The following is a 13,200-nucleotide window of genomic DNA, read 5'->3' on the forward strand; positions in this document are numbered from 1 at the left end:
AAAAAAAAAAAAAAAAAAAAAAAGTGACTTTAAGACCAAGTATGAAGCTAACATTCTGAATGTGACCTCTGACTCAGCCCTGGTGAGTAATAACTTTACATAGCAAAACATACAAATGCTTACAGATTAATGAAACTTATTGTTATTCTAAATGAAGAAATTTTACCTTGTCATATTATATTTACATGGTACCCTGACACAGCCAGCTCCTTTGCAGTATAGTGATTCAGTACAGAGCAATATAGTGATGCAGTACAGTGCAGTACAGTGATGCAGTACAGTGCAGTACAGTGATGCAGTACAGTGCAGCATAGTGATGCAGTACAGTGATGCAGTATAGTGCAGTATAGTGATGCAGTACAGTGCAGTATAGTGATGCAGTACAGTGCAGTATAGTGATACAGTACAGTACAGTATAGTGATACACCACAGTGCAGTATAGTGGTGCAGTACAGTGCAGTACAGTGATGCAGTACAGTGCAGTATAGTGATACAGTACAGTGCAGTATAGTGATGTAGTACAGTGATGCAGTACAGTGCAGCATAGTGATGCAGTACAGTGATGCAGTACAGTGCAGCATAGTGATGCAGTACAGTGCAGTACAGTGATGCAGTACAGTGCAGTACAGTGATGCAGTATAGTGCAGCATAGTGATGCAGTACAGTGATGCAGTATAGTGCAGTATAGTGATGCAGTACAGTGCAGTATAGTGATGCAGCACAGTGCAGTATAGTGTTACAGTACAGTGCAGTATAGTAATGCAGTATAGTGAGGCAGTACAGTGCAGTATAGTGATGCAGTGCAATGTAGTATAGGGATACAGCACAGAGCAGTATAATCATGCAGCACAGTTCAGTATAGTGATGCAGTGCAGTGCAGTATAGTGATACAGCATAGTGCAGTACAGTTATGCAGTACAGTGTAGTACAGTGATGCAGTGCAATGTAGTACAGTGATGTAGTACAGTGCAGTGTAGTGATGCAGCACAGTGCAGTATAGTGATGCAGTACAGTACAGTATGTGATGCAGTATAGTGATGCAATACAGTGCAGTATAGTGATGCAGTAAAATGCAGTATAGTGATGCAGCACAGTGCAGTATAGTGATGCAGCACAGTGCAGTATAGTGATGCAGTACAGTGCAGTACAGTGATTCAGTAGAGTACAGTACAGTAATTCAGTAGAGTACTGTACAGTGATTCAGATAGTGCAGTATAGTGATGCAGTATTGTATAGTTTAGTATAGTATAGTATAGTATAGTATAGTATAGTATAGTATAGTATAGTGAGACAGTATAGTGATGTAGTATAGTATAGAATAGTGATGCGGTATAGTATGGAATAGTGATGGTCTTTAAAACCCAAAGTCAAGGAACCCAAGTGCTGAATCATCTCCACAGCTGTCCAGCCCTTCAAGCTGATTAGGATGGTGAGAATCTGTGTGTTAGATGTAGCCAGCGTTTGCCCAGACCTGCCATTGAGTGGCAGGGAGGCAGCTTCTTGGGCCTGGTAGACCCTCCAGTCTACAGTGCTGCCAGGACTCCAGGCTGACACAGATGACATCATGCCACGTGTGAGAAATGGCCTCTGGTAAAGGGAATCTTAGGGGAGGGTTATTTCTTCCCTGAAAGGGTGGCTCATTCCAAGGAAGCAGAGACTTGCTATGGGGAAATCATATTTGTGGCCCAAAGTATTGTAGGGTCCTATGGCCAACCTAAAGAGACAAAATCTCCCTCCACCATATTTAGCGTAACAAACAGCTTGTTCTGGAAACTTCTCTGTTTCATTGGGACAAAACTCATTTTTAGTACCACTGTTACCCTGCAGAAAAACAAGGGAAGTCAAATTCAACTTTGTGAAAGGGCGGCTTGTCAGGGAGATGCTTGAAGCCCATCCCAGAGGCCCCAAGTTAACCCTGTCTGGAATGACATCTGATGTCAAATGACCCAGGAGGGCAAGTGGCTTGTGCTGAGGAAAAATATGACCACAGTACTGAGTGGGTGGGAGGGGGTGGGGGAAAGAAAAGGGATCAGGGCTCAGAGGAAGAAAAAGAGGGCTCAGCCCAAGGGTATTGGCCATGATACTAGAGCCTGGGAACACATCCCAGCCATCATACCTTTGGGAGCTGTAAAATATGAAGGCTCTTGAACCTCACAACCTGAGACAATGTATTCAGTGGAAGTCACAAAGCTAAAGCAAGACGATAACGGTTCTACAGTCTGCGTATACTGTCTGGCTGGCTGCAAGACTGCTCATCACGAGAACTGTTTCACCCTCCCCTCTGCTAGAAAAGCATTTTGCAAATAGAATTTCTCTAGAGACTTTCTTTGTGTGCTTAGTAGACTCCCCTTGGGGAACAGTCTCCTTGGGGTGAGAGGGACCATCAGGAGGGTCAGCTTACCTCCCATGCCTGGCACACTGGTCCCGCTCGGATCATTTGGATGTGGAGCCGAAGGTGGGGTATAGCCGATCACCAGGTCAATGGTGGCCTGAAGAGAAAGAATCCATTGCATAGCGAGTCAGTGCAGATAAGAGAATATTACAGACTTCGTGTGAACAGTTCATCATAGGTAGGAGTCTTGGAAGGGCTGGGCATAGAAGTGAGACCACAGAGGTAGGAAGGGTGATGGTATGTTGTACTATGCCTATCTTACCCCAGGAGAGCCAGAGCAGAGCTGGAAAGAAGCCACTTTATTGCAGGTTGCCAAGGACAACCTCACCCACTAGAGTAAAGCTGTAACAAGCAAGTATGAACCGGAAGCTAGCTTCTGTCCTGCAGAGGTGATGGCCTCTGCTCATAGAAGAACAAGCAGAAATGCTCATTTAGAATGAATGACTCACTTGTTGCTCACGTCTACTCATGACTGAGATTCATTTTGATAGTTCTCTACAGGGGAGAATTCTGTGAGTAACCAAAAGGTTAGTCGCAAATAGCACAATCGTAAGAGAATGAAAGGGGAAACTGAGTCTGATTAAAGAAAAGACAAACTCACAAATCATAAAGTTAAACATAATTGTCATCCCCTCCCCCCCCACACACATTAATCATGATCTCAGGAAATCTAGGAATCAAACAAAAAATGGCAACAAAGCTGAGCTTATGTCTTTACACTTCACTAACCTAGAAGACGTCAAAGAGTTTGATAGAAAAATTAAAAACAAAACAAAACAAAAAAACAACCTTCTCCCTAAAGTACCAAGGTTGGGAACCAGGACCCCAAATATGCTAGTGTTCTGCTGCTGAGCTATACCCCTTGAAGAAGAGTTGTTAAATTTTATTTCACCAAACACATGCCCATTGACTATCACAATCATTTCATAAATGAAAGGCATATTAATACCCAAAGTGGGGGAAAGACAAACTCCAAAATTAAGGAAGTCCTTTGAAAATGGGTATTCTCCACCCCCGGCCCCACACACATCAGGTTAGAAGATAGAATACAGGCGCTGCAGAGATGGCTCAATGGTTAAGAGCACCAACTACTCTCCAGAGAACCCGGATTTGATTTTTTAGCATTCACAGGACGACTCTGAAACTCCAGTCTCCGGTGATCTGACACTTTCTCCAGGCCTCTGTGGCTACTGTATGCAAGCAAAACACCCATACACATAAAATAAAAAGTAAAAATAAAAAAATTAAAGAAGATGAAATATAGAATAAGATATTCTAATATTTAGGTCACTGCTACACTAAAAGTAGCTCGTTATTTATCTGAAGTCCAAATCTAATTGGCCCTCTTCCTGCATTTACTCATTTTGCTGTGGCTAATGACTCTCATGTATGCATGTCTAGACACACACATCTGTGTTGCTCCTGTTTTTTCTTGTCTGCTCATCAGTGACTGTTTCCTCGTGGATCAGCACATTCGGTGCATGAGACTGGCCTGGGGACACTGGACAGGACATTATGAAAGTATTAGTTCATAATATCCCTAATATGAATATGCATATCAAGCAAACGAGTCACAAGAGCAGCATCTGTGTCTATGCACTCACAGATCAAGGTTCACTGTGAAGGCTGTGTGCTGGCACCACAGAGCTCAAACGTAACATGAGGAACTGTGCTTTTAAAACCTAGCATATTGCTATTTTATGCGCAGTGGTCCCAGTTGTTTCAGTACACTTAGGGGTGCTTAGGAATCTCAGAGGGGGTGAGGGGACCCAAGGAACTGTGTTCATCTTAGCCCCAAAAGTTCAGCTGCTTTAGAACAGACTATGAGAGCTCTTCTGTGTTATACACATACATGTATATGTATGTGTGTACATATGGACCAAAAAAATAAAAAAAACAAACAACAGCAACAAAAAAAACTCCAGCAATCCAAAACAAAAACAAAAAAAACAAAAAAACCTGTGACATCCTGCCTTGTCATGGCACCGTTTCTCTCCTGTGGGTTTGGGGTAGTCAGATGGCAGAGGCCATTTTGAATGCACATGTTATAATCAGAACCCTGGCTTGTGGCTGGATGATATGGTCTTTGAGACCAGCATAGCCTCACTGGCATCCTCTCCTTTGGATTCTGAGCCTCCCCTGTGTTCACACTTACATTGATGCCCAGATTCACAAGTAAGATGAATTGGTTTGAAGATGAAGGGGTTAGAGGTCATGGGCTGAGCACGACAGCCTTTGAAGACTTCTTAGTAGGCACGCAGCATATAAACCAGAGATACTCGAGTCAATTTTTAAAACATAGTTTGGATTTTTTTTTTGAACACAGGGTATCATTGTATATTCCTGGTTACCCTGGAATGCACTAATAGGTGAAGCTGAAACTCTCAGAAATCATCCTACCTCAACCTCCCAACTGCCGGGAGCTTTGAATTCTGATTTTAGGTCAGACAATATATACTTATAGAGAGGGACTGGGATCAGAAGATATTCAGCAATCAATGTGGTGATAACGACAATGATATTACCATCGTAACACAGAAGGTAATACACACCTTTGTCTGGTATGTTAGACACCCAACTTAAAGGCTACATATCCAAAGCCAAACGTCAACACCATGTGCATATCATTGAGCTATAACCATATGCTTTCCATATGGAATTCTGTCAAATAAAACCCAAATCTCAAATTTGCCAGTTCTGTGACTGAGAATTGAGGATGAGGCCCATATCATTGACAAGTGGATGCATTTATCACGAAAGCAAACTTCCAGTATTTTCCTTAACTATCTTGTTCTGTCTTTCCACAGAAGAGCACTCACCCCAGTGTCTTGTCCCTTTTCATTTAGCAGGGAGGTCTGTTTGTAGGGCAAAGACCTGTTCTGGTCCCCAATCAGGTCCTTCAGGGAGACAGTTGCTGTGCCAATTAATCTGCAGAGAAAACAAGAAAGGGCACAGCGGCTTATGAGGGAGCACACATCCACAGGCCATTAGAATTCCCAGTTCCCTCACATTCGTTTATCCTTATATCTGCCCTGGCAGAAATTGCAGATGCTCTAAAGAGACACACATGCTCCTCTCTTTGGCTATCAGACTACTGAAACAATGGTCCCCAAATTGGAATTTCTCTGAGAGACTTGTGCAAAGAGAAGAAAAAAGTTAAAACGTTTTACCAGTCAGAAGAGGAACTTGTCCCCCAAAAAGAAACTTCCCATAATTCCTACAATTGTCAGACTACCTTGTATAGAGACTAGCGATGATAGGTCACTAATGGATAGGACCACACCTTGATCAGGACTGCTTAGTTCTTCATACCTGTTGCCCCCTATTAGACCTTATATCAGCACCCCAAAGATGAAGTTGGGGGGAGGTATCAGCTAACCTCTATTTGTTTCTCTTCCCGCTGTGTCCTCACAGAATAAATTCTTCTCTGCCTTTTACTATTATGTGCCCTTTTCATTGGCTTTCTGAGGATGAGTGGCTGAGTCTCACTTGTTAGGGTCGTCAGAGCCCAGGCTTTGACCTTGACATCTCCAGCAACATTGTCATCAAGACCATCACGTAACTAATGTGGGCCAGAGTATTTCACAGTGACCAGAACACGTGGTACTTCCCCATGACAAGGAGTTATCTGAGGGTCCAACTGCAATGCCCATGAAATTCTGACAGTCGCGCGTGAGGAAATGAGGCTACAACTGAATTCTGGCCCCCAGAATTTAGAAAGAAAAAGATGTAAGGAAAACTTCAGTAAGCCAGGAAAGCAGTCCTCTGTGATGGGGACCCAGAAACTTCCCACTGAATAATATTTCCCCAAGTCAACCTTCCTGGAGCGTTACTTTAAGATGAGGCATCTAGACGACTACGGGGCTGAGCTATTAGCCCATCCTCTCTGCAGCAGCTTTCGAAAGAGGATGTGCTTGCTCATTCCTTGCTCTCTCTTCCTGGTCCCTGGAATCACTGCAGGTCTCTTTCACTCATGGTCCTGCTCCCTGTAGCACAAGACTGATGAAAACAGAGGAGCAAACACAGGTCTGTCTCTAGCAAACGCTCCCCCCAGGCACACCAGTTGCCTCTGTTTTGGTCACTGTTTAAATCCCATGGCAGGCACATAAAAGGTCTTTGTGGAATGGTGGAAAGAATGAATAAGTCTACAGTTACTGTTAATAAACGTAGAAATTTTTAATTAAAGCATGTTTTAAAAGGTTTCTTTTTTTAGAGCACACATCCACTGGTAACTAGTCTATATGAGCATGAATGAGGGGAGGGCAGTAATCCACAGAAAATTGTCTAAACTCGGATGAAGTGACCTGGAATGTGGGTGGAGGTGGGGACCAGAGAGGCACAAAGCTTGGGGTGTTCTTTTAGTTTAATGTGCAGGCCTCAAGGTTGGGATAGAGAAGTAGGGAGAATGATGTCTGATTACTCACAGCTCGCCTACGTTTGCAGTGCCGTGTTAATGAGGAGTAGTGTTTATAAAGCAGAAAATCACTAGCTTTAAAATGGGAAACCAAGCACCAAGCCCTAAGTGGTAGAGGAGATGACTTTTGTGCTTGTGATGCTACTCTGGGCCTTACATGGTACCAGACAAGCACCCAGCCACTGAGCTACATCTCTAGGCCAAAAGAGATTCATAGTTCTGTTCATTCCGTTTCAGGCTGGCACAGGGTGTGTGGTTTGGATAAGAATGGTCCCTATACATAATGTTTAAAAACTTGGCCTCCAGCTAAGGGAGCTGTTTGGGAGAGGTTAGAGGGCGTGGCCTCGTTGAAGGTGTGTCCCTGGGGCAGAGCTTTGAGGTTTCAAAGGATTTGCCCGTCCTAGTGTACACTACTCTCAGCCTCTTGCTTGCAGATTGAGATGTGAGCTCTCAGCTGTTTCTGCCATCATGCCTTTGCTCTACCACCATCCAACCTCTTGCAGCTGTAAACCCAATAATGTCTTTTTATTACATTGCCTTGGTCGTGGTGTTTTGTCATAGCAATAGAAAAGTAGCTAAGACACAGAAACTAAGTAACCCAGTATGTACTTGAACTCAGTATATAGTCTCCATTGGTCACAAACTCATAATTCCTTCTATTTTTGCATCCTAAGTATAGACATTACTGTCATGTGCCACCATGCCTGGTAGAAGAGTATATATGTGTGTATACACACACACACATATATACATATATTGTGTATATGAATATATATATATATATATATATATATATACACACACACATGGCAGTACACACTTAAAATCTGAGCACCCAGGAAGTGAAGAAAGGAGGAATCAAGTGTTCAAGGATAGTCTGGGCTGCACAGTAAGATCCTGTCTCCAAAAAAAAAATCCCCCAAAATAGCACATGATAGAGAGACTGGTTGATTATTTTCATGCAACTCTAGGCAAGGTGTACTCACAGGCATAAGTAATAAACAGGAAAATGCATTTTGTAGAATGCTGTTTCATCTTAGAATGTATTCTTTAAAACTCTGAAGGTGGGTTTGGAGGGCAGCCCTTGCCTAGTATGCACTAGGCTTTGGCTTCAATCGTTTGCACCATCAGGAAAAAAGGTGCAGGTTGAGGTCAGAGTGAACACATCATTTCTGAAGTCTTGCTGTTGGTGTCGGTACGCCATATTTGGAGGTATAGGTGTATATCCAGGTTCTCAGACCTCAGAAATAGGGCCAGGCTGTAAGTGTGGACCTGTCACTCACTCCACATATCTCAGTGACCTCTAGTGTTGAGCTGCTCTCCTCTCTGGGAATAGTAGATTCTATTGCACAAGAACAGAATGTCACTGCAGTTTCAGACAGTTTTCCCAGTAATCTGGACTATTTGTTCATGAATTCTTGGAAGAGTGAACAGTCTGATACAGAGCTGTTTGTACACGCAGCTCTCAGCACCTGGGGACTAATACAGGTTCTCATCTCTTCTGACATAGCACAAGACAGCCCCCAGCCAGCAACAGAAAAGGCATTTGCCTTCAGAGGGATGAGTGAGCCTTACAGCAGTTAGGCCCACCAGACAGGGCTGAGAAAGGATAGAAACTTTATATAGTACTTTAATGAACATTAGGATATTAAGGCGATAATTCATATACGGTGAGCACCATCTTCTCCTTCCTTGGGATTGCTTCCTCTAACATGATAAGGACAGAGAGACAGACACCCCACTCCACCTCCACCAGACAAAAGAGCTGATCTACCAACTCACCCTTCTCCCACAGCCGCCACAGATGGCTCAGGAGAGCTTTGATTCATGGTTTTTAAAAGGGCAATCGGCTATGGGGTGGACCAATTGAGATTTTTAAGAATAATGAAATGGGGGGCTTGGGGTCAGTAAAGTGGAGTTGAGTTCAGTCACTGTACCCATGTAAAAAGCTTTACAAGTGGGGTGCAGGTTTGTAATCCTAGTGCTGGGAAGGTGAAGAGATGGAAGTAGGGAGTCCCTGAGGCTTATTGTCCAGCCAAACTAACCAATCAGGTAGCCCAGGTGCCAGCGAGAGAGAAAATTTATCTCCAAAACATGGTAGCTTGCTCCTGGGGAGTGACCCCTAAGTTGACCCCTGGTGTCCCTACACATGTCCATCTGTAAGCATGAACACTCATTTGAATGAAAAATTAAAAATACAAGTTAAACCATTTAAGAAGACAAATATAAACAATAACACACTTAAGTCATGTGGGAGGGTTGGGGAGCAAGCCTAATGACCTGAATTTGATCCCTGGGACCCAGGTTAAGAGCCAGATGTGGTAGCCCACACCTGTAATCCCAAGCACTTCTGCCTGGAGGTGGGAAGAAGGGATAGAAGCTTGTGGGCTAGCCTGTGGTAGATGGAGATGGAGCAACAGCAAGAGAGACCCTGCTTTAGTGAGGTGTAAAGTGAAAACTGACTCCCATAGGTTGTCTTCTAGCCTCTACATGTGCACAGTGGCATGTGCACACACACATCACAGGTCCTCTCACCATACATTTATTCACTCAGACTCACACACACACACACACACACCATAGGCACTCACACACACATACACACATCACAGGTTCTCACACCACACACTCATTCACACAGACTCACACACACATATACACATCACAGGCACACACATACATACACATGTCACGGGTACTCACACCACACATTCATTCATACACATACGTCACAGGCACACTCATGCACACACACAGGTATACATACACACTTACATTCTCACACACATACATCACAGGCACTCACACTATACACATACACACACATCTCCTAGGCACTTACACTATACACACATACACACACACACACACACACATGCCATAGGCATTCACACCTTACCCTCAATACACACAACGAATGAAATGTGTTCTCTTCCTTTTCTTTTAAGGAAAACCCATCTGGCTTTGTCTAAATGTGGTGTTTGCCTGGTAAGATGGGAAGGAAACTCATGTTATCCTTCAGTCTGTGATTTGTGGTGTAGTTCTACTAGTAAGATGCTGACATCATACCCTTGAACGTGTACTGATTTGCTTTTGTTAAAACCAGCTAGAGCCAGAATGACCAGGGCCTCTTATCAGTGGTAAATCAATCTGAGAACAGGTAGGGTGCTGTGGCTCGGCTATGCGGAACTGAAAAGAGGTCTGGCGTGGGACTGAACCAGCATCTGAGACCAGATCAATGCATCTCCCACATTACCTAGTGTCCTAGGGGACAAAATCACCCAGGTTGAGAATAATTCCTGTGTAGCCCAAGTGTTATGCTCTATCTCTCGCTCTCGCTCTCACTCTCTCTCTCTCTCTCCTTGCCTAAGTCCCTCAATTCTTTGAGCCACTGTATTGTTGGCAAACAAATGGACAGACGTGAATAACTTCACAGGTTAGGCTTATACATATGATATATCCCATACAGGTCTATTTAGGAAACTACTGTATGTTAAGTATTTCTTTTTTCTTATTTTACCAGTTCTTGAGGTGTGTGTGTAAAACTCCTAGAATTGATTTGGAGACATCATAATGAAAGGCAGGGTTTCTGCCTTCAAAATTATAATGTCACAGATGACAACTAATTCACACACAGTGTAGAGGCAAAGATGAAGACAGTAAGAGAATAAAATATACAGTGAAGTCACATGGCGCAGTAGGGGACAGTGGGGCTTGTGGTTAACCAGAAAGAGCAGGCTTGAGTACACACAGAGCCTTTTGTTCATCTTTTTATGCAGTGGAATGGCTAGTAACCTGTTCTGATTCAGTTTGCTGGCTTTCGTTCCCCAGAAGAGGGCAGTATCAGAAGACAGGGCAGGAATGGCAAGGAGTAAAAGGAGCCAATTATATACTCTAACCTCAATCCCTTCTTCTAAGCAGCTTGAGTCCCGTTGCTAAGGTGTACTGGCTATTTTTGTGTCAACTTGACACAGCTGGAGTTATCACAGAGAAAGGAGCTTCAGTTGAGGAAATGCCTCCATGAGATCCAACTGTAAGGCATTTTCTCAATTAGTGATCAAGGGGGAAAGGCCCCTTGTGGGTGGGACCGTCCCTGGGCTGGTAGTCTTGGTTCTATAAGAGAGTAGGCTGAGTAAGCCAGGGGAGGCAAGCCAGTAAAGAACATCCCTCCATGGCCTCTGTATCAGCTCCTGCTCCCTGACCTGTCTGAGTTCCAGTCCTGACTTCCTTTGGTGATGAACAGCAGCATGGAAGTGTAAGTCGAATAAACCCTTTCCTCCCCAACTTGCTTCTTGGTCATGATGTTTGTGCAGGAATAGAAACCCTGACTAAGACATAAGGTTTGCTTTCTCATCATAAAACCCTGGTGGTTTTGTTGTGGGGGAGGGCATTTAAAGGAAAACTTGATGTGTGTGTGTGTGTGTGTGTGTGTATGCACTTGCGTGTGTCTGCATGTGAGTGCGGAGTAAAGACTGTGTTTTGAGAAAATCCTGGAAAGACTTAATCTCGAAGATATTTGACAGTGAGGCTGTGTTGAGAAAGATGTAAACAGAGATACAGCTTCTGAGACCTTTGACTGACCCGAAGGAAGCACTGCCCACTGCCAGAGCTGCAGTCCTATGTCTCGCCTCGCAGGTCAGCCAGCCAGGCCTGTTTTCTGGGGCATTGCCTAGATACAGAAAACGGTGAGAACATGGGGACTGATGACTTGACCTCCTACACGCGGGACAGGAACAGTTCAGTCCGACTATAAGCTGATTTCCTTTAAAGGAGGTGACCCTCAGCCTGGGATCTCTATTACTAATGTGATGCTGTAAACAGGCCAAGATGATAAGATGTGAGGGTAAGAGGGACGCTTCGCCCTGTGGTTCACAGAAAAACAAGAGTCTCCCATGGACTGCTCCCAAGGCGCTAACAGATGGGCTACAGTCCCAAAAGGAAGCCACCATGGAAGAAATGCCCAGGCCTTGGCCCAGCAGCTCTCCCGGGAGAACTAACAAGCTTCAGATGCATTAGACACCAAAGGGAACCAAGGTCACTGTGCCTTCAGTCTGTGACTGACACTGAACCAGGCCTCTATGCATGATACGGAACTACTTCTAAGCCATGGGAATGACCTGGCAACTGCGTGTTATATCTGGGGCCTGGGGGAGTTGAGAGTCAAGCTAGCTACCTTAGTTAAGCGGTGTCAGTTAAGAACCTCTTCATCACTGTGTTTATCTGGAAACATACAATTGGTTTTAAAAAGAGGAATGGAAATGTTTTTCCCACAGCCTGGGCCCCCATTCACAGCCACATGCCTCTGTGGTGAGTAAGGACCCTGCTGGCTGAGGGCCTCAGCAAGGGTGCTCCCATATACAGCTCACCAGGTCCCTTCTCTGTGTAACCGGGACATCACCACTGGGATTGCTGGAAATCCCCCTTCACAGAGGAAAGACCTGTTGGAGGCTTGAAAATCAACTGGACACTCTCTGTTTCTGCTTTTAGGGACTGTAAGCAGCCAGCCCTGCCACCCTCTGGGAGGAATCATAGCCTACAGCTGGGCTGGGGCCAAAAAAAAAAAAAAAAAAAAAAACTTTCCAAAACTCAACAGTTCCCAAATCCCCTGTGGAAGATCTGAGAAGACCAAGCTATCCCATTCTTTGAAGGCCCTGGCTCTGGCTGCCCGAGTTTGTCATTTTGGCCAGGCCTGTAGCACTTTGCATGGATTTCCCACACTGTTCCCTCCTCTGGGCCTGTGCCCATCAAGTTCCTCCCTGGTCCTGAGAATAAGAAGTGAGCCAAGCGTGCTCCTTAAGACAAACCTGACGGCCAGGAGAAGCAAGGCCGCAGACGAAGGCTCTTTGCAAAGCCAGATTTTCTCCTAGGAGCCTTCTCCTAGACAGAGCATGTAATTCTGCCTTAGGTTCAGATCTAACAAAGGACCCTACCGAACCCTGGATATCTGATTAACCATCTTAATAACTGATCGGACTCTTTATCTTTGCCCCCACCCACCATGTGACTGGGGATCACCCTGGCCTGCCTTCAGCAAGAATCCTGTTATGTTGGTTTAGCCAGAATTTCCCTATCCCGGTTAGTTCCTCTCAAGAATTTCCATCCCCTGCCCCTTCCCTGTCCCTTGGCTGTAAGTTTGATGTGGCTGAGTTATGTGGGGTCTTGAGCCCCATCTCTCTCTTCTACTGTAGTTCAACTAGCACTGGCTCGTCTACCTGTGGTGATGGCCCTGGGTACTCTTGCTCAACACACATTGACAACTGACACAGGGGTTTCTTCCTGGGCACAGCTGTAATAGCAGGTCATGGTACCAGAGTCCCTTACCAAGGTGAAAGCCCCTCAAGGGGGCATTCCCTTAGTTCTCTGATTTACTTGCACCAGAGGGGCCTATCCTCAC

General features: G+C 44.7%; 1 protein-coding gene across 3 annotated transcripts in view; it reads right to left on the reverse strand.

The window, feature by feature from the left end:
* The window catches only part of Myof (myoferlin), a 147,171-nt gene that overhangs the window by 96,851 nt on the left and 37,120 nt on the right, over nucleotides 1-13,200 (reverse strand). For all 3 annotated transcript variants that reach the window (XM_021152563.1, XM_021152562.1, XM_029472658.1), the window contains exons 4-5: nucleotides 5,212-5,320; nucleotides 2,402-2,489 (exon numbers count right to left, since the gene is read on the reverse strand). In XM_021152563.1, coding sequence (XP_021008222.1) covers nucleotides 2,402-2,489; nucleotides 5,212-5,320 — 197 coding nt within the window. The remainder of the gene's footprint in view (nucleotides 1-2,401; nucleotides 2,490-5,211; nucleotides 5,321-13,200) is intronic.

The sequence above is a fragment of the Mus caroli genome, chromosome 19 (assembly GCF_900094665.2).
Source record: "Mus caroli chromosome 19, CAROLI_EIJ_v1.1, whole genome shotgun sequence".
Taxonomy (NCBI): Eukaryota; Metazoa; Chordata; class Mammalia; order Rodentia; family Muridae; genus Mus; species Mus caroli.